General features: G+C 44.6%; 1 protein-coding gene across 3 annotated transcripts in view; it reads left to right on the top strand.

Moving 5' to 3' along the window:
• OSBPL7 (oxysterol binding protein like 7) overlaps nt 1–25467 on the top strand; it is a 283616-nt gene that overhangs the window by 87333 nt on the left and 170816 nt on the right. For all 3 annotated transcript variants that reach the window (XM_086924301.1, XM_086924303.1, XM_086924302.1), the window contains exon 4: nt 18585–18762. In XM_086924301.1, coding sequence (XP_086780427.1) covers nt 18670–18762 — 93 coding nt within the window. In that variant the 5' untranslated portion in view covers nt 18585–18669. The remainder of the gene's footprint in view (nt 1–18584; nt 18763–25467) is intronic.

Here is a 25467-nt window from a genome sequence, read left to right on the forward strand (position 1 = left end):
TAAAGTCAGTAGGCACCGAAATCATTATTGTAATGCCACCTGGTTTTAGTATATTGAATCTTGGATTCTGATGGATACTTCTAACCTCAGAATCCTCACCTTGTGAGTATTGCCCAAAGTGTCCGACTGGATCTGGTAACTCAAAGGCTGTACGCCTGCATACTGGTAGGTGGTGTCGTATAACTAACTGTAGTGGCGGCTGGTGACGTTTGAAAGTGGTGAGGTGTAAAAGTTTGGTATGATTTTTACGTAGTGAGCAACACAAGCAAGCTTAGTGGACAAACGTGGGGTCCAGGCTGGAATCTCCTCCAGAGACACATTTAAAACAGATTGACCTAAGGTTGCATTTTAAAGCAAATTAATTTAGTGATAAAGCAAGCCTTATAAAGCAGCAGGAACGTATAGTCTTGAAATATTAAACACATTAAAACTGCCCTATATTTTACTGCATTAAAATGTTCAACAGTGACTGTAATGTGCAAATTATACAACACAACAACTTCAGCCTTTTAAAGTGTGTACTTGGCCAGTGTTTTGCACTGCATGCGGCATCAACTTTGGAATACAATGCTCAGACCAGGCTTCGGGAAGGACCCACAGCTGCTGACTGCAATCGGCCATATAGAAATATGTGACAACAGATTTTTAAGTGGGATAGGGTCGATGTGGGTGCTCTCTAAAAGGAAACATATAAAATAGATTTCTGTTATTTCCATAGAGAGCTACCCCCCCAGTATTTTGGTTTTCTCTCTGAGATGTAATGGCATGCAGATGTAGAACATAACTGACCTACACCTAAAACCAGTACTTTGCCAATGGCTGTTAGCTGTTTAAGATACATGAGTAACAAAAAAGATTTGTTACAAATAATTGATCTTGAAAAAGTTTTGTTTCTGAAATTTCAATAGTATTGAGACCTGTGGAAGGAGTTTTGGCCTTCAGTTATGTGCTTTGTTAGATATGTATACCCTCTTTCTCTGCCCATCTTGTCCATCTGCACATCTTCAACTACCACTCTTTCCTCTTCAGCATCCTCTTTTCACTCTTTCCCAAATACACTTCCTCACAACTCCCTCACTTCACCACTTCAAAACATACACTGACCCCACTCACATTTAAGCAATGTATTTCCTTTTGCTTTTACCCTGTAACTATTCTGCCATCTGTGCCCCTCCTTCACACATTTCCACAGAATTGTAATTACAACTGGAATACATGACCATTGTTCTGCGTGCTGTGCAGAGAGGCCAACCCACTGACAGGCACTTTGCTTTGGCTTCCGCTTCAGAGCTCTCAATCATAGGCCCTCATAAACACCTGGCACGGCTCAAAGTATGCACTGAAAACAATACAGAAACACATGATTAGATAGCTAACCCTTGACGAAGGCAAGATTTAAGAGGAACAAAGTTTTTAACACTCATTGTTCGTAAATCAATTCATGTTTTTGGCATTAATTTAGTTAAGTACATTACCATAGGGACAGTTTTAATGTATTACAGTAGGTAACTGTCTACTGTAAGCACGTAGCTCTCGCTTTGTGTTTCTCGTATATCTGTCAATACTGTTTTTATTGTTTTCCAAGCTGGAATTTCTTCCATAGAAGTCAATTAAGCAGCTTCTCAGCAGTGTACAGAGCTAATAAAGGAACACAGTTTATATGACTTCTGGGCTGTCTCTGTACAATGACATTCCTGTTGCATATCCTTTATTCAAACCGTTCTAAACTACCCTCCTTCCCACCTCTCCCCCTAAACAACACCCAAGCAAACAAGGGAAACAAACCCCCCAAATCATAATTTGGTACATGGTCACCATCAAAGATGAGTATTAAAGTGCTGGTGGTGCTTTCTCCTTTTTTTTTTTTTTTTTTTTATATCCTCATTTGCCTGGCCACCTCTTATTTAGCCTCCAACTGCCAACCACTCTATCCAGGTGCAGAGTTTCCTCTGCATCCTATGCTGTATTAGGTGGAATTCGGCAATAGATGGCCCGAAGAGTATCGTGGAAAAAGACTCCAAACTTGAAGTTTTATTCAGTTGAACTAGCCGTTCTGAGCCGACTGGGGGGGGGGGCCTAGTTCTTGGAGTTTCAAGGCATAATCATAGGACCGGGGGGAAAAAAAAAAAAAAAAACGCCGGTTATTGTCTCCAGCGAACCAGAACGTCCCAAAAGATACGACTACGCTCGCCGCCTGATCTCCTCAAGTCAGTTTTAGAGGTTGCGTAGAGAGACGACAGCCAGCTTGCATGGGTTGGTGCTGAATTTTCAATCCAAACCTTGCATATCTCTCTTCTTGCAAGCAGTATGGCAAAGAACAGAAATGTCCTAGCGTGGCCCTTTATGTTGTTGTCCCATCCAAATATAATCAAGGAAAGTGTGATGGAGATCGAAGTATTAAGGATGGAGTCCAGAGTTGCTTTAACTTCATTTCTCCTTTCTCTATTTAAGAGCAGGTGGGTGCTGGGCCAGGGTATTGTTCCATGACTCAGATATTTGGATCACTTTCACAAGGGAACAAGAACCCTGGCCTGCTCTTTCACAAGGGCCCAAGTATAGCAGCTCCTCTTCTAACATGGGCCAGCGATGTGCAGCCAGAGACTGGAATGTCACAGTGGGGGAGTTAAGCATTGCAAGGGGGCTCAGCACAATATACATAACAGAAGATTAGCATTCTAACACTACAAGAACATGAGGCAACTCCTCACACCTACGCATGAGTAATTGGCGCTTACTTTGAAGGAACACTAAGCCACTTCTGTCACTAACTTCCTACCAGAGTGATTAAACTGAATTTGTGAACTCCCAAGGCTATTGGCCTGAGACGTATTAACAGCAACACATGGATAGAACCAAGAACCGTGCGTACTCACCTGGTCCTGAGCGGGGCCGGGTTGGAATTATCACCGGCCTAGCGACCTAGAGTGCTTCACCTCAACCTTTTCAGCCCTTATGAGTTGCGGAATTATTGCATTCCTGTGACGAAACACGTGTCGGCTGGCATTCAAGATTATTAGATGAAGATTTAACCATAAAAACATCAGTGTTTCTCTTAACAGCGATAATTTGGTCCTGTGTGTGTCTATTAAGGCAGAGAATTCTACACTTTTGTATTCCGTGTGTGTGCAATAGGCATCTATTGGTATTTGTCTGAGCGTGTGGTTTTCATCACACACTGTGGAGTGGTGTGGCTCACTGGTTAGAGGCGTCAGACCCGGAAGCAGAGGACGGCCCGGGACCAGGGTTCAATCCCCGACGCGGCAGGGTCGTGAACCAGGGTCAGCGGACTTGATAATTCTCACCTCGGTGCCTACTCTAACCAGGCATCGCACTCGGCAACTCTGGGCATTAGCTTGCCTCATCTCCACAACGGCCCCCCACAAACGCCGGGGATGCCTGGTTTCACCTTGGAGATACCCAGGAGGGAACATCTTACAGGGAAAGCCAGGACGGGTTCCCCAGCGGTCTATAGCGCCAGGACCCCTCCGGGTAGCAGTGCGCTTTACAAGACACACACATTTACATTTACATTACATTTACATTACATTACATTACACTTATTGAGGGGTTATAGGGCTTATCCCCTCGCCTGTTTGCACCACCACCACCACTACTTCCTCTGCAATAACGTTTGTGTGTCTATAGGGCTGTGCGCCCGGTATTTCCCCCTTTCCGTAAAAAAAACCCTCTTCTCAATAGGATTCTTAAGTGATAGCAAGTGTTCCGGCCTCGGAAGCAGGAACTGGGTGTTATTCCTGCTACTTCATTATGCTGGAGAAGGAAAGAGGCCTTTGTACTATTTTAGCTCTTTGCCCTCTGTACGCTTTCCTGTGGAAGAACAAATTGAAGGTGCTCATCCTAGCCCACGTTTTGCCTGCTCTAGATCCTGGAGACTGAATGATAGCATTGGTCCTACAGGATTATTACTTTCATTTTCACATCCTATAGGCCCACAGGCGTTATCTGCAGTTCACAGTAGGCCAGCAGCATTTTCAGTCTCTGGTGCTCCCTTTTGGCCTTACCATTGCCCCTCGTGTTTCAGGAAAGCGATAGCACTGGTCTCAGCACACCTTCGGAAGTCGGATGGGTCTGTCTTCCCCTATCTTGATGTCAGCCTGTTAAAGGAAGGCTAACTCCAGGCAGTCGCAGCGCATCTTCGCAGACGCTCTTGTTCATCTGAACCATCCTGGGTATGGTACAGTTTCATGCCTTTTCCTACGAGTGAAGAATCCAGGACATTTGTGCTATGATTCTGATGTTTCAGACTCTGTCCTGGAACACAGTGATGATACATTGAGGTTACTTGGGACTATGGGCCTCCAGTATCCTGTTAGTTAACCATGCCAGATGACACATGCAGGCTGTGCAGTGGGATATGAAGTCCCAGTGGGCACAGAACCATTGACCATTGAAAAATATAGATTTTTCTTACAGAATTCGTCGGAGACTGCAAAACATCTGCCGTGGCGGCTGACTGATTAAGATTGGGTCATTGGCAGACTCCTCTCTTTAACCCCACCCTGAGTTGATGGGGGTGACACATGCATTACTGCTGGACTGCAGATGCCTTGTGGGAGAGGTGGAGATCAGAGGACTCTGATCTCCAGCGGAAACTTGACTCTCCATCAGTTTGTTGGAGTTACAGGCGATCTGATTGTCATAGAAGGCCTGCCTACCAAGCATCAAGAAGAGGCTTGTCCAGGTCCTCACAGATAACACCACCACCATGTGGTACTGCAAGAAGCAGGGTGGAGTGGGGTCTCGGGTCCTCTGCCTGAAGGCTTGGCTTGATCCTGTGGAACCAGGGCATTTATCTGGTCATGAACCACCTGGAGGGATCTCTAAATGCCAGGGTGGACCAACTCGGTTTACAACGCCTAGGGATAGCGAAAGGCAGTTACACATGGAGGTGGTGCTGGATGTTTTCCAGCAATGGGAAGAACCCTGGCTCGATCTTTTCACCACCACAGAGAACAGGCATAGTCTTGAGGTTTAGCATGCTAGAATGCTCAACACTGATCTTTCCCTGAGACACATTCCACCTAGAGTGGGGCCCTGGACTCATGTAGGTCTCAAACCCCCTCCCCTTCCCATCCCCCATCCCCCCGCCCCACCTCTCCTGACTTGAGTTCTCAAGAAGACTGGGCCCAAGACCTCCTAGTGGCTCTGCATTGAGCCAGAAGGGTGAGGTGCTCAGAAGTTCAGTGCACAAGCATCTGTCCTCTGATGTAGCTGCTGCTTTGAGGGGATCTACAGTCGCAGCAAGAGGTCTGAATCCTGCACCCAGGCCTTCTCATTGTGCACTTTCAAGCATGGAGATTGAGCAGCAGAAGCTAGTGTCCAACAATCTTCCTCCAGAGTTTGTTTGTTTTTCTGGTTGCCAGGCATCCATCTATGAATTCAGTGTACGCCTTGTGCTGGGCCAAGTTTGTAACATAATAACCTGCTACAAGATAAGTTGTCTGAAGCGTTGTGTTTTCTTGTTGGACCAGCAAGGATTTGCGTTGAACACTGCTAAAGGCTACTTTATTGGCTCTTCCAGCTTTTAACAGTTTAACAGTTGCCGGATCAGCCTTCTTTGTTTAAATCACCTCTAGTGATGAGATTCCTTAATGGTTACAATTTTTTTTCCGCAGAAGTCTGTAGTGATGCCACTGAGACACTTGATGCTAGTCTGCACCTTCATCATGTACACACCTTTTGAACCGATGCCTAGTTATTCACTGTGTTTTTCAACATTAAAAGTTTATTTTTTTTATCGCCTTAACATCAGCTCTGAGTGCGAGCGAGCTACAGGCACTCTCAGTCCACACTCCTTAAACACCATTTTTCTTGACAAACTGGTTTTAAGGACATGATTGGCATTCCTTCCTAGAATGGTAACACCCTTTCATGCTAGACGAGCGATCATTCTTCTGGCATTCTTTGCTCTGACTCACCCCCTCGAATGAGGAGAAATTGCTTTGCTTGGATCCTAAGAAAGCCCTCCGTTTTTAAATTGATCATGGCTTCTCTGGAACAAAGAAGGGGACAGCAGTGCAGCAAATAACCATCTCTAGATGGCTAGTACTCTACAATAAAATGTGCACGCCTCCAAAGGGTTACAGGCTCATTCCATTCTAGGTTAAGCTGCTACTATTGCATTGGTATACTGCATATCTGTCAGGCTGCTATGTGAGCATCATTGCATGTCTTAATGAAGTACTACTGCCTTGACAGTCCAGAGGGCTGGGCCTTTTACCCGTTTGGTACTGCAAGATTTTTTGGTCTGAACAATTCCACAGACCAGCGAGAGAGGTATGGCTTTGATATTTAATTACAAGGAGAGGAATCTGCTTTTGGAAGTATCCAGCAGAAGAAAAGAAAAAGTTACTTGCCAACGCTCTTTCTGGTGGATATTCTAGCTGCAGATTTCTCACTGCCCTCCCAACTCCCTGTTCTGTGGAATGGACTCTTTTCTTCTAAAAAGGTCCCAAACTGGAGCTCTGCACACTGGTCGAGCCAATTTGTCGATGGGTTTTGCATTTGAGCGTGCGTGCAAGTCTTCGAAAGCAACTGATTTCAGTGCACATGCGTGGCGCGTGTATGTGATCTGCTTGTCACTCTGGAGTGAAATGATGTATGTGTGTTGCTGAACAACTCCACTTACCTGTGTTCAGTAGTACTACTCTTTAGTATCCGGATCCAGTCTGACGCCTGGGGAATAGTCGCAAGATGAGAAATCTGCAGTTAGACAGCGGCGGCTCCTCCATGTTGGAGAATTGTCACCCTCCAGCTGCGATGGCAGGGGCCAGGCTGATTAGTTGAATTGCACTGTTAATGCAGCCACCTGCTGGTGCACATGTCAGATTGGGCGGCTTTATAGCGCTGCCAATCTGACCTGCGCACCTCAAAGCCTGCAATCCCAAGTCTGAGAAACAGCGAAGAGATTGCAGCAGCAGGACCCCAGCCTCAAAATGAGTGCTGGGTTAGCCTGCTCCAACCAATTGTTGGTTTTGCATTGTACAAGGGAGAAAGTCCTTCCATTTCCGCCCGAGTCAGCGCTGAGGAAAACCCAGGAGGATGAAGGAGGAGACCAGGTCCAGAGCCTGTGCTGCAGCGAGGACACGGAAAAGAGCGTCGGGTGGAAGGTAAGTTCTTTTATTTTATTTTTGAAATGTTTTTGTTGTCCGTTTTCCCTCCCGCTCCTCTCCTCTCAATTGCCCCCCACCCACCCGGCCACTCCACCAGCCACCACTGCAGTAAGAGTATCCACCAATAATAGCATTGCCAAAGTAACTTTTTCTGTGACAGTCCCTAAATTTGACATAAATTAAAGTTTCGTTTTGACACCTTTGATTTAATTGCGATTTGGATAGAGTATTCAGCCCTGTGGTTACTCCGTTAGTGTTGCTTTGATATTCCTCCTTGCAGTGGCGGCTGGCAGGAAACAGTGGTGGCAGTGTGAAAAAAAACCCCAAGGAAAAAACCCACTTACCTCTTCGGCTAGCTGCGTCTCTCCTCTGCTTCCCTGCAGACTAGTCCTGGAACGGGAGCAGGAAGCACACAGGCTCCCCTAAGCCAATTACAATGCTGCAATGCAGCGTTGCAATTGGTCTCAGCGCTGTGGTTCACCTCTCCGATTGGGACTATGAACCCGTATTTATTTTTTGCATTTATACAGCGCGCTGTTACCCGAAGGTGTCCTGGCGCTAGATGAATACTCCTAGAGGGTCAGGCCAGAATCAGGTTAGTGTGTAAACAGCCAGGTTTTAATGCCTCTCCTAAAGGTCATCAGATCTGTCATGTTCCTCAAGGTAACGGGCAAGGTGTTCCAGGCCTTAGTTGCCCCCAAAACGAAGCTCCTGCCTCCCCACCGTGCCTTCTTTATACGAGGAACTTTGACCATTGAAAGTACTGCTTCAGGAAGTACGGCCCAAGGACTTGCAAGGCCTTGAAGACCAAACACAGAGCTTTAAAAGAGATCCGCTTCCGTACTGGCAGCCAGTGTAAATTGGCAATTTTGGCGGAGATGGAGACATACTTTGGTAAGCCCGTGAGCCGTCTGGCTGCCGCATTTTGCAACACCTGCATTTTATTAAGAAGCCCCTGTACATGCTCACCACCAAGCTGTGCATTACAAGCCTGGTGGGGAACATGCAAAGTGTGCGTCACTGTTTGACTGGCTTAAGATGGACGGCCAAAACGTCATGTGCACTTAGTGTGGCCACCACTCCTCTTTCTTTGACCCTCCCGGCCCACCCTTCCCTAACCTAGTCCTGTAGCTAAGAAAAAAAAATGATAACGTTATCATTTTATTTTTCCATTTTTCATTGCTCTGAGAGCAGAGAGGCGACGCTCGTCGGCTTTAGCGGAGGAGCCGCCCCTGCCTCATTGCAGTTCCTTTCACAAATTTCAAGAAAGCTGATTTGTCTGATTAGGCCCAGCTTGGCGGAAAGAAAGCCACTTGAAATTGGAACCGGAGACCTGGGATTTTAACTGTAAAGATAATCCCAGACTGGTTGGCCCACACAAGGGAATGTACCTGGAAGGACTTTACCTCCCTGGCTTGAAAACCCCAAGATACACTAAAAGGCCAAATATCTGTGTAGCTTTGCACTCGTATTAGGAGACGCCCAGTGATTCAATATTGAATATCATTGTTTTTCCCTAGGCCAGATTTGTGGGTCATTTGTTCCCAAATGAGCTCTCCAATTATGATAAAGTGGCTGACATTCAAGGAAAGGCCTTTGCTATCTTGGGAAAAGCATGGAGACATGGTCATCACAAGGGTGGTATGGATAGTTATATATCCATAAAATCAACTGTACACTGAGGGGAGGTTAACCAGCAGACATTTTCTGTTTGCTCGATCCTTCTCTATAGGAAGTGTAGTTTTAAAAACCCCTAGACATGGGTACCTTTTGGCAACCCACTTGACCGTTCTGCTGTTACTGGATTTGAATGCTCCTGTAACCAACAAGCTTGTATGATTAAAACATCTAAGGGGTCATTTTAAATGCAAATTTCAAACTTCCAGAGAATGGTTAGGAAGGCAAAGAGCATTAAGTAGCATAGTTTTAGGGCCAGCTGGACTGGACCTTTGTTTTACAGTTTTATCAAGTGTTTCATCAATCTGAATCCAGCAACAGATCCAGCTTCTGGAATGCCATGAAAGACCTCTCCAACTGGATCAGGCCCAGCCCCCTTAAGCTGAACACGGGCAAGATGGAAGTCCTCATCTCAGGAAGAACACCTTACTGTGACACACAGAACTCTGACCAGCTACGACCCCCACTGACCACGCCTGCAACCTCGTCATCATCCTGGACAACAACTTCACTATGAAGCGCCAGGTCAACACGCATCCAGACTCGTCCTCGACCTCCTCAAACAGACCAGCACCACCCCCACCTCAGATGCCTCCACTAGCTCCCTGTCCAGAAGAGATGCCAGTACAAGATGCTCACCCACACCTAAAAAGCCCTTCACAACCTGGGACCTGCCTAACTCTCCACTAACCCACCATACCTAGTGTGCTCTGCCTCCCTAGCCCTCGCCCCCTCCTCCATCGAAGCCGAAGCAGAGGTAATTCCTTCTACCTCGCCGCTAAGTCCTGGAACGATCTTCCCCACCACCTCTGAACATCACCCTCACTCGCCGACTTTAGAAAGGGACTTAAGACCTGGCTTTTTGAATAAAGACCTGCGGGACACCAGTCCCTGGATACCCCCTGGGGTGTTAAGCAGCGCTAAAAAAGTACTGACTAATTGATATCAACATTCCAGAGAAAAATGTGCCTGAATCGGGGAGATCGGTTCAGACTGCCGAAAGTGCCCTGAACATAACTAATGAAATTCCCTGAAGTGTGATGTGCCAGCTCAGAGGCGTGTCTTTGATGCTGCAGCTGGCATTAATTAGTCGTGCATCGAGCAACAGCTGGTATAAAATGGTGGGGTGTTAATCATGACCTGCCTCAGCATCATCCAGAGTAATCACAGTGGGGAAAATCCTGTCTACAAAACAATCTACAAAAGTCAAATGGTCTCAAAACCTATAAAGGTAAGATAGCAAATTAAAATAATACTAAGATAGCCCAGCGTAATTACGTCAAAAAGGAGACACCCATTAAAAACAAACGCAATAGAAATATCTTTCAGGTGAATATAGGCACTTTTTGTATACTTCTTGTGACTGAGGGGCCACTACTTCTGTCACATAAACCCATGTTCACCACAAGATCTTGCTTTTTACAACATTGCATTCAGAAATATTCTATTTACACATGCCCACCTGCACTATTCATTCGGTACACCCCTCCCCCAGAGCCAGCTAAAGTATTAAATACAGGAAATATCACAGTTCTGAATCTCTGAAAACAGGAAACTGTTTGTGGTGGTAGAGCTACCCACGTTTTCTCATCTCATTGCTCTTGTCGGCGCAGTGGTACTAGACGCTGCCAATGTGTGCCCAGCCCTACCCTCTGAGCTGTGGTTCTGGAAGCTGTAAAAGTGTTACTATTAAAAATACTTTTTTAGCATGAATCTCACCACTTGGGTAGCCGAGCATTTTTTGAATTCGAAATATACTAAGGTGATCTTCCCAGTACTTGATGGGGTGGGGGGGGCAGGGGGAAGACCTAGATGGAGAGTAGGGAAATGAGTGCAGAACATAGGGGTCTTGGATGCGGTTTGGAACGCTAGTAGAATGGGGTCCAAGCATATTCCTTCTAGGACCGAGATTGATACTTTTACAGAACCATGAGAGAAATGTATTTGATGCGTTGATCCTGCGATTCCGTGACTTACCAGTATTGGTGAATGTTTTTGAGGAAGTAAGGCTGACTCAGTTGAAGCACCTTGTGTGCAATTAAACCTATTTTGAAGGTGATTCCTCAACTGATGAAAAACAATAGAGACTGATGGGCAAAGAAGTGGCTGGACGACTTTGGCTTTTTTTTGCTATTGTGTATTTGTACCAATAAAGGTAATTGTTTTTTATTTCTATTGTGGAGATGCCAAGAAGAGATACATTTTCACACCTGTGAAGGTGGGTGTGGAGGTCGTTGGTGGGGGGCAAATGTGGAGAAACTCCATATTGGCAGTGTTTAGTTTAAGGAAGAAACAGATCATCCATCCTTGAAGGGGTCCTTGTATTCTGTTTGATCCCTGACAAAAGGGAGAGAGCGTGCTGTTCGCATATGGTTGAATGATGTTTGTTGGTGTTAGTATGAGTGTACAAGTACCTTCATACGGCAACCCTAGCCAAGAGCAAAGACCACTGTACTTTGAAATATGAGGGTGCATCAAGGAAGAAAAGGGGAATGATTTAAGATCATGCCTGTAGTCCATGAAGGGGAACTGTCCTCAGTGGCAGAACACATGGGGCAAGGGCGAAGGAGGTCCTTTATTGATTGTTTAGATGCTTCTGCAAGACGCAAGGCTTCAGATCATTCCTGAACTACACGTTGATGGGTTGGACTTTAAGCATGATGTGTGGAGTGATGTTTGCCCATATTCTGGTTTTGTAGAGAGACAGCTTGTTTACTGTTTTTAATCTATTTTTTGTAGTTTTTATTTCAAAACTCATGATGGTTCCTTGTGATGCATTAATCACTCGAGTAATTTATTGTCTTCCAGGTTTTAGGGTGGAGTGTGCTGTTATTTACGTGTTTGTAGATGGTGCAGAATGTTTTGAGCATGGCATGGCAGTCAGTGTATGTCTTTCAGGGTAGGCGATAAGTGGTATAATTATTTTGAGCACCTTGAAGAGGCATTCAGCTACAATCATGATGCTCTTGTTTGCCGCTAGAGTTGAATCGTGACCTACTCTGAGCAGGGTGTTGCTTGACTACTAAGTGGAAGGGAACTGAAACTTGCATGTGCAGCCTGAAACTGCTTCAAAGAGGTAAGGTTTAATCTTGCACAGAAGCCGGCATACATTAGTGCCATATCGCCTATGTTTTCGTTGTAATGCGAGCTGTCAATTATTGATCCGAATCCAAGATTAAGGCAAGTGATTTTTGTTTGCCTGAGTCAATGGGAGGGTCTGCCAGTTGTAAATTATTATGCTTAATCTTGTATGCTACCATTGCCCATGAAGTGGAAATACACTATTGGATTCAATAAAGGAATAAAGGAAATCCGATGCAAGTTATTGTTGTCCTCCCGTGAAAGGAGGAGTTTCTTCAGTAGAGTTTTTCCTATGCTGTTTTCCATTCTTTAACTACAGTGACTTATTTAAGGGAGATATTAAATAGAAGTGAATTGAATAGAAAGGATCGATTCTCAACTAGTTTGTGACTTAAGGGTCTATTAGGATAGCGGTGCTGGGACTGGCCGCCAGTGGTGCAGAGGTTGCGCACCGGCAATTAGGATGCCACTGCCACAGTAGCATCCCCCATCCACAACATTGTGGTGGGCGGTGCACACAGCACCGCCCGCCACAATGCTGTGGCTGCACTGTGTGCATTTGCAGGCACAAAGTGGCAGACCCTGCTACCATATACAGGCCCTTTTCCACCCAGTCGACTGGTCGACGGGCGGAAAACCGATGGGCGGTCTTCCCGTCCACTGGGGTCCCCCCCCTCGCCATACTAATGTGGGGTGGGGAAATGGAATGTGGGCAGAGGAGAATGTTGGGCGGATCACCACCACCATGCGGGGGTGGCGATCCGCCCAACATTCTAATAAACCCCTTAGGGTTTAATTATTTCTGTAGGACAAATGTCTAGTGGTGAGCCTGTGGGCCTATTAATGGTTATAATTTCCATACTTCTATGGGCAGGTACATTGTGTCTATCGCTTAAAATAACTCTTTTGACTTGTTAGATGCTTGCAGAATACATGCTGCATGGAACATTTATTTTGCTATGCTCTATACTCTTTGAAGTTCAGGAGTGATTTTGTGTATAGTAATTTACTTATTTCATTTGTATATAATTGCAACTCATCCATCAGTCTTAGTCAGCTAGTGAGTAGATAGAGCCTTGAAGGAATCCAAATGACACTCCCAAACATAGGGTTTGCAGATGTACTGTCTGGATAGAACAACCAGAATAGGAAACCATTAGAACCCTATTTTGGGGAACCTTGTGTGTCTTAAGATGCAGACTTGGTTTTCAGTATTGTCAAAGGTTGCAAAGATGTTATGCAGGAGAAGGAGGCAAAGGTCACCTTTTATCTGTGTTGAGGACAACGTTTATAGTTTGGTTAGGGACAATCAATGTTAAAGCAAGGAATGGCATCCCACTGGTAGTTGTGAAGTGGTTTGTACCTAGATGTTTTAATAGTTGATAGCTGCCTTTTCAAGCGTTTTTATTTGGTAAATTGTTGGGGGGGATATTCTTTTAGCAGAATGAGAAGATGATTTGTGTGACCGAGGTATTGATTACTTTGCAGAGAGATGTGTTTCTCCAGTGATCCATTTTGGAATGGATGAGAGGAGAATATTATCTTCAGAGGAGATTGAATTGTGGTCTGAGGATGGCTTTCATATTGGGGAATCTGAGGGTGTGGAATGTCTCCCTTGCAACATTGAGTGGGGGAGGTAGGATACCAGGTGGTTGTTTTCTTCATGTGATCAGTTGGATCTCAAGTCTTGTTGATCTTTTTTTATGAAGACGTTTGTGATTTTTATTTGCCTTTTGAATGGTATATTTGAATGGGATATGGGTGATCTGACCAGGTGGATGCTGTTTCACACCTTTGAATGGGGATTTAGTTGGTTTGGTTTTTCTTTAGTTAATCACTTTTAGTCAGACCCCTATTGTGAATGCATCTTCCTTCATTTATTTTTTTGTTGGCAGGTGGTGTGTTTGCTATCCAGAGTGTATCCGTGGCTGATGATTTTAGTTTTGTGGAGGCATGTTTCTCAATATGTATATGTTAATGTTGGCCTTAGTGACCCAGGTGCTTATCACAAAATTAACTTTTCCTTGTGGGTGGGTGGTGGATGTGCAAATGACTGGACTTTATTTGAGAAGGTCTTTTAAACAGAAGTACTGTTTTTTACATAGTTTGATTTGGCCTTGATGAGTGGTTGATTTGTGTTTGAAGAAGGATTGATTTGCATATTGATCTGGCCTATTCCTGTGGATTTTAAGGAAGGGATGACATTTGGTCGTGGGCATGGAAGTAATGACAAACCTAATGGTGTTGTTTAGTTTGTGAACATATTCTGAGATGTATTGAGCTCCAGGTGGAATCCACTAGTAAGTTGAAGTTACTCGTGTAGATGCTGATGTGGTTAATGAATGTATTGGTGGTGAGGTTAGTACAGTTCTTGTTAAAGAGGCTGTTGTTTTTGTGGTGACATAAGATGTTTTTGATATTGATGGTTTGTGATATAAAGTTAAAGAGTAACATATGAGTAATTTTTTTTAATCTTGCAAAACCATAAGGGCTTGTGGATGACGGGGAAGCCTCTGCCGGTCCTGAGCATGTGGTCCGTCTGCTGTGTGCTGTAGACTTGGAAGGACGAGGTTGTCCAGATATGATTGGAAGTGGTGCTGAGCTATGTCTTGTAATGAAAAAAGTTTGTCAAGGTGTCTGTTCTTATGGTGTATGCTGTGTCGGTTGCTTGATGGAGAGCTGAATGAACATATATCAGCATGAGTTGCACTGTTTTGGTTTCTGGGAGCTTTTGTGGGGTTACGAGTGGTATGTGGATGAAGTTTCTGAAGATAATGTAACGTGGGTGTGGAGGCTGCTTTTGTATGATGGTGTGGTAATGTGTTTTGTGTGCTTGGGATCATACGTGTGATGGTAGCTAACCTGCCGTGCAACATACCGTTTTTTTCTGGCCCTACACATTTTTAAGGCTCCAAACAGAAGTTGCCCTTTTTCAATGCACATATTTGTCTTGGCTGCCTAGGCGATGACACTGTGGGTGTGTGCTGGTTTTGTGTAGGACAATAAACTTCCTCAATCCTGAATAGTATTTGATTGCTCCATGTTAAGATTGAAGAGTGAGAGAAAGGATCCTGAGGCAATCTACAAGTCGTGGGAAGATGCCAGATGAGAATTATTCTATTTTTATGAGCTGAAGAAGGAAAAAAGTTAGAACTACTTTGTTAGTTCGCCACTGAAAAGCATGCACTTGGAAAAAGTGTGAAGTTCTTGTCGGTGGTGGTGCCAGAGGATATTGGAAGGTTAAGTGGCTCAAACCAATGGGCACCACCTTCACCTTGGACATTAAAAAGCCATTATTTGCCGAATCTTCTGAAAAGGTTTTGTTCTAAGATGTGTGTGTATTTAGTCCATCAGCTTGCTCCAAGAGCTTCGCCAGAAAAGTAAGCAATGAGACCACATGGAGGTTGTGTTTTGCCATTTTAATTCATGTGCTTATATGCCAAGTTTCTTGACTCTAATGGAAGATTTCTAAGAGTAGTAGCAAAGGCGAGTTGTTTCAGACTTTCACTTCTGGAATTGAGACAATCTGATCACCAAAAGTGATACCATGGCCTTGAAGAAAACTCTTCTCTGCTTTGGGGGGCAATGGAGAACGCAGAAGATATAGGCGAGATGGTCAGGGTGGGACAAACCAGTGATTACGTTCTTAGATGAATTTTGCACTAGTTGGAGCTTGCAGAATAACCTTTCATTGGCTTTTGAATAAATGCGGCTACAGTAAGCAAACAGAGGACGTTGTTAACAACTGATACATAAATTAGGGCAAATATTGACAGAGGTTTTTCGTTTTCAGGAAGCAGCTGCTAGGTACCTTGTTCTCCCAGCTGTCTAAAGTTTGCGGGTGACCTTGACAGATTCTGGTGGTGGATTCCTCAAGAGGTCGGGGGTTGATGGAATGGCTCCACAGTGTTAATTGGAACCTTAGTCTTTGAAGGGTTAGGTTAAAGAAAAATAATTCCCGTCCACCAGCCAGTGCTTGGAAAGAGAGTTGGATAAAGATGGATTCACTGTGGACCCAGCCTTGCGACTAGCCCAAATATCAACTGTGTCATTAGCTTACATACAGAACCTGTTTAACTCGACTAGTGGTATTTCTCTAGGTTTTGGCGCTGCAAGGATTTATGAACCTTAAGTAATTCTAGAAAGATATTTTTGGGACGGTGCTACAAGGAGAAGAGAACCACAATCTTTTCTAGGTTTGGCCTGGGCCACAAAGTACTTGTGACTCCTTAGCACACGTTTTTTATCTCTTAGTTTAAGCAGTATACATGTGTTTCCACCATACACCAATCATTCACTCATAAATAAATCTGATCCTTTTAGTCTGGATTGTTGTTGATGTTGTTTAATTTCTGGAGACGTCACAGCCAACACTTGTTTCGTCATTGCGGGAATGTAACCCACGACTTTCTCAAGGCTATTCTCCAATTTGGTGCTCTTTTTTTGTTGAGGTGATACTTCCGACCCTCAATGGGGTTCTGTTTGGGGACTATGTTGTTTGCGTGTATCTCCTTGGTGGTAACCAGTGTGTTGGTTTCCTTCAATTGGTCAGCTTTCACCGTTACAATCGTGCTCGGACCTCTGTCCCCTCTATCGTTTGTTTGATGCACGCAAACAACATAGTCCCCGAACAGAACCCCATTGAGGGTCGGAAGTATCACCGCAACAAAAAAAGAGCACCAAATTGGAGAATAGCCTTGAGAAAGTCGTGGGTTACGTTCCCGCAACGACGAAACACGTGTTGGCTGTGACGTTTCCAGAAATTAAACAACATCAACAACAATCCAGACTAAAAGGATCAGATACATACAGAACCTGGCTCTAGCCTGATGGAGTTGGCTGGTCTGGAGTCGCATATACCGATTAAATGTGGGCGACACAATGGAGCCTGTGTAAGCCACAAGTAATAACCCTGGAGCCTGTAGAGGGTAGTACAACCACCTGCCATCTGCATACGAGATAAGTGGTAAAGCACTGAGACTGCAGTGCTTCAGATTGTTTATGGTGTACGTGCCATTGATAAAGGGTCTTCTGTCTTCTCACTGTTCTTGAGTGGCGGCATTTGATAGGGTTAATCTTCAAACACTTCTAAAGAACCTGGGTGAACGCAAGGGAAGCAAGGCACCGGACTAAGTGGATTGTTCTCTTATCTGGACACCCGCAGTCAATGCATAAACATCTCATGCTTCTGCTCCAGACCTTTCCACAGGGTGTACCAAAGAGTTCTATACACTTGCACACCCTATTCAACCTTTACATGGAACCCCCGGTTAAAAAAATATAGGAGCAATATGTACCATGTCATTGCTGATGACGCACCGCTTTACTTGAAGGTCTCCGCTCAGCAGACATTACTTTCCTCGCACAGAATCTAAGTAAAATAAAGTCATGGACGACACAACAACTTGTATTAAACCTATTGGAAACTACATTCCTACTGACTCTACCCCACTGCTCCATTCTGGTTCAATCCTGGTTGGATGCTTTCGATTTCCTTGATTGCTGCCCTTGCCTCATTATCTGTGCCAAATCATACGAGTTCTTCCTTGATGAAATTTCCAATCACATATTAACCCATCAGCTAATAGAGCTCAATTGCAAATCAGACTGCTACTTGCCAAACTCTTCCTGACTAATTAGCATTTTAAACACGTTGTCTAGTCTTGTCTACTGGCAAAAAATACACAGCAGGAACTACTTGCTCACTGGAATTCACAAGCTGGATCTTGCTCCTTTGAAAGCAGAGCTCCCCACTGTGGCCAGGTTGGTTTCTGATACCAGGAAGTTCGACCATATAAGATCAGTCTTAATCTCTCTGGAGGGCCTGCGGATCGAAGCCAGAAACACCCTTCGATGCTTCTGCATCATCCATAAACTCTGTACCATGTTGCTCCATGTGATCTTGCAAGTGAATCGATTTCTTCAGCTGTGCATTGGATACTATTTAACTCGGATCCCTTCTGCTCAAACTTCAACAAAGAAGAGGACAATCAAACAGTCCTTTCATTGAAGTGCAGCAAAACTGTGGAACTCTGTCCCACCAGCAATTAGAACGAGCCTTTTTTGTAAAATCCTCAAAACCGAAATGAAAAAGCATTCCATTCCGCCAAATTTTTCCAAACGTGCACAACTACCAGGCAGGGCCCAGATAAGATGTATTTCACAATTAAACAACCCTGGTGCCATCTCCTTTGGAATGAGAGTCACTACCTGGCTACCTCGTCTACAAGGTCTTGATCATTCATGTATAGTATTCTTAAAGCATGCTGCCTAAAGTTCCTGTTGTTTATTGTACTTATTTTAACAGTGGTATCATTAGTTATGTTGACAGATCCAATTATGACAGATAAACTCAGCAGACACCCTGCAGAATAACCTTGGCATTATGTCAGTTCAGATGGAGGCTCATTACCTGCCTCCCTCATGGAGCGCAAGGCTGCGCGTGTATATTACATTCATTGATAGTTGGGTAAATATTTAGGTTGTATTTTTTTAAGATATAGGTTGTATTTTTTAAAGATATCAATTGTTTTTATTGGATTTGGTGTTAATGGTTAAATTGTGAACGTGGTTGTCATTTATGAAACTCTCCTGCTTACAGGTGTTTGTTTGTAATCTATCTCACAATCTCATGTAAACCTCTCAGCCGCCTCTGTGCTACACACAACCACAAATATCTTGTTCTCTCCACAGGAAGGCAGTGGCTGGGATGTGAACCCCAGTTTCCATTGGCTATCCACGGCAGCATCTCCCGCCCGCTGGTGTGCAGGCTCCGGGCATGGGAAGCCACGAGAAAGCACCCCCATCACCTAAGAAGCCAGTGGGCCCCTCGCGTTCCAGCAGTACCTCTTCCAAGCAGACTGTGCAACAGGTGAGGTACCTCCCTCCACCGATATGGCCACCTTCATGCCTCCCTCCCATCCACACACACACACACACACACACACACCTCCATGTCTCTCTTTGTTTCCAGTTCCTGAAGACTGGAGAGAGCACCCAGGAGCTGCAGAGGAGATGCTCTCGGTTTGTTTTACAGCCATGAATCTCAGCAGCAGATCTGCAGGGGCTCCAGCATCCTCGATTCCCCACTGATCCCTGGGGTCGAGTAGTTGAAGCTTAGTGCACTGCGATTGATGTGAAGGTTAATGATGGATCTAGTTTAAGATGGGTGTCAAGACAAAGGTGATTTCCCAGGTAGAGGTATTAACTTTCAAAATCCCAGTTTTAATTCACATTCAGTAGAGCAGTTAGTAGGTACTACAGAGAATAGTAGAAGGGCCCACCACAAACCTTTCCAGACTTGGGAACCCATACTGCTTTCAAGCACAGGAGTGAATGACTCTCCCATACAACTGAGTAGCCCAAGGTTATCCAGAAAGGTAATGTTAATCTGTTGCAGTATTTGTCTTGTCTTCTCAGGTCACTTAGGAGGCCAAATATTATGCTGTGGGCTTTAAGCATTAGGGATGGCTTTGGAGCTGTCCATGGTGCTGCTATTAGTTCAAATGGAAAACGTGCAAAGATGCTGCCGGCATAAAAATGTTGGTTGGGTGATGCAGTCCCAGATTTATAGTCCCAGGCTGTTTTTTGCTTCCACAAATTCCAACTAAAAACCTTGAATTGGGATACAATATTTCTGCTCCCCTTTAGGTCCCGCAGCGGAAGATAGACTGCTCTTATGTTTACCGGTCACAGAGGGTTAGAACAGTCCCATATCTCGGTACTGACTGTCACTGTCAGAATATTCTAGGAACATACATGTTTTCTGGATGTTCTTCCACTTTGTCATCTTCCGGTGGCCCCTAATCACAAAGACCCATGTCATGGTTACAGTTGAAGCCAGCAAGCTTTAGTTCCCTGACCTATTGTGAGTTTATGGTTGTTTGCCCCTGTGGGACCATGTTTTTGTACAAGATTTCTCCTTTGTTTTACTCATGCAGCTTCATGATTTGCATTGGGAGGGACCTCTGATGTTGCTATTTGAGCATGCCAGTTTTTAGTTCACCAGAACACTGCTATATCCACCAGGGCAGCAGCACTAACCTCAAATCCAGCCTGTGGATACCTGAAATGCACCACATTTAACACCCACAGTACCAGGGTGAAGGGTATAACTCAAGCTCTCCAGGCGGAGTACTTGCCAAATATTCTCCTTTCAGACAGGATTGCCACCATTGATTGACAGTGTGAGGCAGGCTCCTCCATGGCCTCTGGAAAGTATGGCACTTTGTGGTGCTGGACCACAGTAAAACGAAATAGGCCCATATTGTGGGTATAGTTTTAGCCAGACCCTCCTTATCTTCTAAGCAATTAAAAGCTTGCATGCGCTGCGGTATCTTTCTGGTGATTGTCCATCGTGGATCTTCAACGGCTGGTTAGACTGGTCCTAGTTTACGTTTGGATGTCTTCCAACATTTCCTCAACTCGAAAAGGAAGCAGGCACCACGTCTGGTCCATCATCTGGGGATAGGTCTGGTGGTCCAAGACCATTAGACATTCTGCAATGAGAAAGACTGTGTTTATACAGGTAAGGGGCATTGTGGAGGACCAAGAACTCTAAACAATATCCTGAAAGGCGTGTAGCAGCTAGGTAGGGTTCATTTTTGCTGGATTGTTTATGGGCAAACTGGAGGGAGCTGGCATGGCCGCTATATATTACGAAATTAATCCTCCGTGCTCCAGACAGAGGAAAACATCTCCTCATTTGAACACTGTAAATCTGCTTGCCTCCATGGAGAGGTTTGTTTCCTAGGATATGGGGCCTGATGCACAAAGACCTTTTGCAATTGTAAACCTTGCAATTCGTAAAATCACAGTTTGTGATCGCAAAAGGGCTTTTCTTTATGTTTTAAAGCCTTTTTATAAGTGAGAAAATTATTTCCAACTCTTAAAACAGCTTTTGCAACCCCGTTGGAATAGCAAATAGAAGGGGGAGTGGTGCCCCCCCATGCTGTTTACCAGTCGGAGTTCGTACTAGTGGTTTACGAATGCAACTATTTACCAACCATTGATCAGATGCCAACGTCCCAAGAGGGTTGTATCTGATTTACAAAGGGGAACGAGACCCTTTTGGACCTCTTTCCTTTTGTGAATCTTGAAAAAAGTTTCAGTGAGAATAGGCGGTATCCCCAGGAATCACTGGAGGAAAATTCAAAACATAAATCTGAGTTTACTGCTGGTCCCATGCTGTTAATTCTTTCATCCCTAAAGCTCCGATCATACGCAGAAGCCACATAACACAAACTTATTGCATTCAGTTGTCCTATTATTGATCGTTGTAATTGTAACTCTTCGATCATAATCTCAGCATTTATATTAACTTCTCAGGTTTATTCCGAATTAGGTCTCCATTTATAATGGATCAAGACTCCGTCGACACAAATGACAGACCTGCCCTTAACTACAAAATGGGGAATAGAAATCGGGAACATTGGCCAGATTTGTTTAATTAATGTAAATACTCGTGCAGGTTCCAAACGTTTTAAAATTACAGTACAGGATGGCCCTGAACTAATATACATCAAAAGTATCCTAGGTAAAGGGGCTATCATGGCAAGCACAACACATTCGCCAGAACAAGCCAATAAAACCTTTTTCTAATTGAAGTAAATAGGAGGGACTACTTGCGCTGGTCATTGAAATAAACGTGTATGGTATTTTGGCCATCTTAATTAAGGGGTAAGGTCTCTTCAGGGTGAAGCGTGTTACATGCAGGCAATAATCTAGTCCGCTTACAGTTACCATTCTGATTATTACGTTGGCCCATGCCGACAAACTATAAGATGGTGGACAGGAAATGACGTTTGACCACTCTGTTTCCTACGCCCTTGGCAGGGTAACCACCATTTTATTTTTGTAGACCCAATTCACTGAGGTCTACCCACCTCGTCATCTGGTAAGGAACTCGGGAGACACAAATACAAAATGTTACCCGTTCACCGGGCGTTTCGTGCATGGCTATTCAACATTTAGCCATTTACAATGTCCCCAGCCTCTCCCTGGATCGGATAATTGCGCCGGGAAACCTTTTTTGGGTAGCTGCTGCGCATTATAAGTGTAAATAAAATAAAATAAATAAAAATAAATAAAAGACCTCACAATAATGAGAGAACAGGGATTGTGAAAAAGGCCTCTTTATTAGCACAGGTCTGCTTTTAAGCCACCTCATAAAATGTAATATGTGTATGAAAAACCCCACGCCTCACTAATACATGGTAACAACCTGACAAACCCCCTTCCTTTAAGATTCCCTGTCTACGTAACCAATTCCTACTGATAACTCTCTCACACACGCTTTTTTTTAATGTTTTTTATTTTATTTTCCAAACAATGCAGCCAGGGCAAAATGAAACACAACATGGTCAGTCGGGAGTCCAACCCCAGTGACCATTGAATAGTTAAACAGCCATTGATAACCCCATCACAATCCACCCCCTTCCAGATATGCATCTGCCAGTCCAAGTTCGACATCATTAGTAAGCACCAAGATATAAATGCCATAGATTCACAACAGATCCCACCGTCACCCCTCCAGTCACCCACCGGGCTCTGTGTCCCAGTGCTGTCCTCCACTTAATCCATTTACCCCTCACCTTTCGAAATTTTCGGGGGCTGCCCTTACTGGGCGTAAGCTTCTTTTTCAGCCATCATATCCATTCCCCGCTTCCATTCTTGTAACGTTGGGCATTCCTGTGCTCCCCATTCCACACTCCCCTTTTCATTTTTCCCTTTCGCATCTCGCGTCCATTCTTGCTAGAGCCACCTCAACCATGCACGCCCAAAACTCTCCGATTTCACACTTCATTTGTTGCACCAGTCCCCAAGGTTGTCCCCCAGTCCATGATCTGTGCTGTCTACCCCCCAGGGGTGGATACGCCCGCTCTTGACTAACCATTCCCCCAACTACCGCCACCAAGGAAAACCTGCTAAGGAGTTTTCCTGCCTCACCCCAACACCTTCTGTACAAGGCTTTAAGTGGGCCGGGTCTCACCAGTGCTGAGCACCGGCATTTGTTTAAAGGAGGCCTCGAAATCGGTCTCTATTGGGCTCTGTTTCCCTGGCTCAGACGGTCCGGTTGTGACCGCTGGCACAGCGATGTGCGCTGCTCACACTGCTCACTTCTCGCCAGTGGAAAAGGTACAGCATGACATCATGCCAGGTGAGCGTTGTAGGGAAAGGGAAATCCTTTAAAGAGTCATTTTCTTTCTGGATTTCCCTTCTGTTTTTGAAACTCAGGAGCAGCAACATTGTTGTGGTGTCACCAGGGCTTTAAGTGGAAGCATTTTCAATATTATATACAAGCCGAAGTTTCTGCCTATTCATCTTATGCAACTAACAACCATTGACAAAGCCAATAGCCCTGACTTGTTGTAGGTAGGATGTTACTTGTTGTATCATATATCTGGATGCAATGACAGAAAACGCAAAATACAAGTCCGGCGGCACACTATGCTAAGCACAGACTTTTAACTTGTGGTTTTAAGCCACGCTCTTAATCACACTGGCCATTCCCCTTCCAGAAACATCTGTGTTTTCTTCCCACTAAAAGCCCTGCTCCTGTGCCTGTTTCCTCCTGTATCCCCACAAACTCTTTCTCCCTATAAATTAGCCAAAAACTCACAGAACTCCATCAGATAAAACGAATTACCAAACTTTGACACATGAATACTATCTTCCCAGAATAACATAGCACCTGCTTCTGAAATGCCTCTAAAGCAAACACAAGGATATGATGGACGGAGTGCTAAATCTTTTCAAACACTCACCCCGAGTCACAGATCTGGGTTGAATTCATCATTGTTCTTTAGCTCACTTCGCCACCCCAGTTCAGACACAGCTATGTGCAAATCAGCCTTGACCCTGTGCCTCATGGGAACAGTCCAGTCCGAACTGCCAAGCCATGTCTTCCCTGTACCGGAAACCAGCATCCTGGGACTGGTTTTGGGGTAACACCCCTCATCAGCCAGGCCAGCTTGAATCCAGTGGCAGGGTGAGCAAGGGACCCACGTCTGGGCATTCTCTGCCAACTTAGGGCGAACAAAGCAAACACAAGCAGATGATGGACAGAGTGCTGAAACTTTTTAAACCCTCACCCCCAGACACAGATCTGGGTTGAATCCATCATCGTTCTTTAGCTCACTTCAGTGTGTCTTTTGCTTTCTGAAATGCCTCCGGCATAATGACACAGAGCCACACATGAAAGCCACTCCTGTGTGCTGATAGCACCCTGTCACTAACTATTCTGTGCTCTCAGATGCGGGGTGACTGACTTTAAGGAAACCTTTGCGTGCCAAATCTAATTTTGAACCTTTGTAATAGTGATAGAATTTTTATAGTCTGCTTTCTAACCCTGATGAGACACCGAAGCGCTTTGCGGATAGATGGGTAGCAGCAGGCTACAACATTAGAAACTTTGTCTCGCATATGGAGGTCCAGTTTGTTCTGTAGTTTTTCACACACTGTTGGATGTACCTTGATTCTATAGGCAGGTGTGCTACAAATTGTTTTATGTCGTTAGCCAAATGTATACCTTTATAGAGTAAAGTTTGCAGTTCGCCTGCGCTGCTTTAGTCTGCGCTGGAAATATCTTTAGGGCATTGCAGAGTTAGAGCTTTCCACTCTCTTCTGGCTTCCGGGTTTCCTTTATTGATTCAGTCTGTTCAACACGCCTTGAGCCTTCGTGGCCTGATCTCCCTGTGTCGAACACTACTTTGACCACTAGAGGGCAGTATGAAGCTTCGAAGCAAGATTTTAGAAGTGTAAAACATGAGCTCTGCCGGGATCTTGCGTCCTTTTCTTTACCGTAAACATTTCCTACTGTATCGCATTTTAAGTATCCGGAATCGCTCTTTTGTAAAGCCTTATTGAATCGGAATCTACCTTCCTTTGCTGCTCCTTGACTGTTACTATTGTGATTATTAGTATTCTATTATTATTGCATTTCTTAACAACAAATATATGGTGACCAGCCGTCAAAGAATGTGTACAGTTCTGGTATTTGGGACTGACTTTTAGAACAAAGGGCTGGAAAATTATTCCTGAGCTGCCAAGCTTCACTCTTGACATTTCCAGGGTGCCAGTGCACCTCTGAGTGACATTCAACAGCCAAATGTGTGAAACCAAGCAATGAAGTCCATGGACAGAAAGAAATATCAGAAATGACACCTTTTTGAGCATTGAGAAGCTAAAAATATCTTTAAACAGCTGAAAACTCCTTGAAATGGAAGCTTAACTAGCACAGGCTTTATACTGAAGACCAAATATCTGAACATTTCGCGGCAGCCTTCAAAACAATGTGCATAACTACAGTGCAGCGGTCAGTCGCAGGCTGGGACCTGGTAGTACTGTTAAACAGAAGTTACTATTCCCCACTGCACCAACCAGGACTCCATTTGGTGTCGCTCTGGTTACACACAAACCATCTGCAGTGATGGCCTTACATCAATGACGTCAGGCTTCATAAGCTAAAGGAGTGCCTTTTGCTCTCAGTCTCTGAAATCTACCATGCTCCTGGTATAAACCTGATGGAATAATTGTCGAGGTCCAGTAGGGTTAAAGCACATGCTGCAGAGATCAG

Source organism: Lissotriton vulgaris, chromosome 5 (genome assembly GCF_964263255.1).
Source record: "Lissotriton vulgaris chromosome 5, aLisVul1.2, whole genome shotgun sequence".
Lineage (NCBI taxonomy): Eukaryota > Metazoa > Chordata > Amphibia > Caudata > Salamandridae > Lissotriton > Lissotriton vulgaris.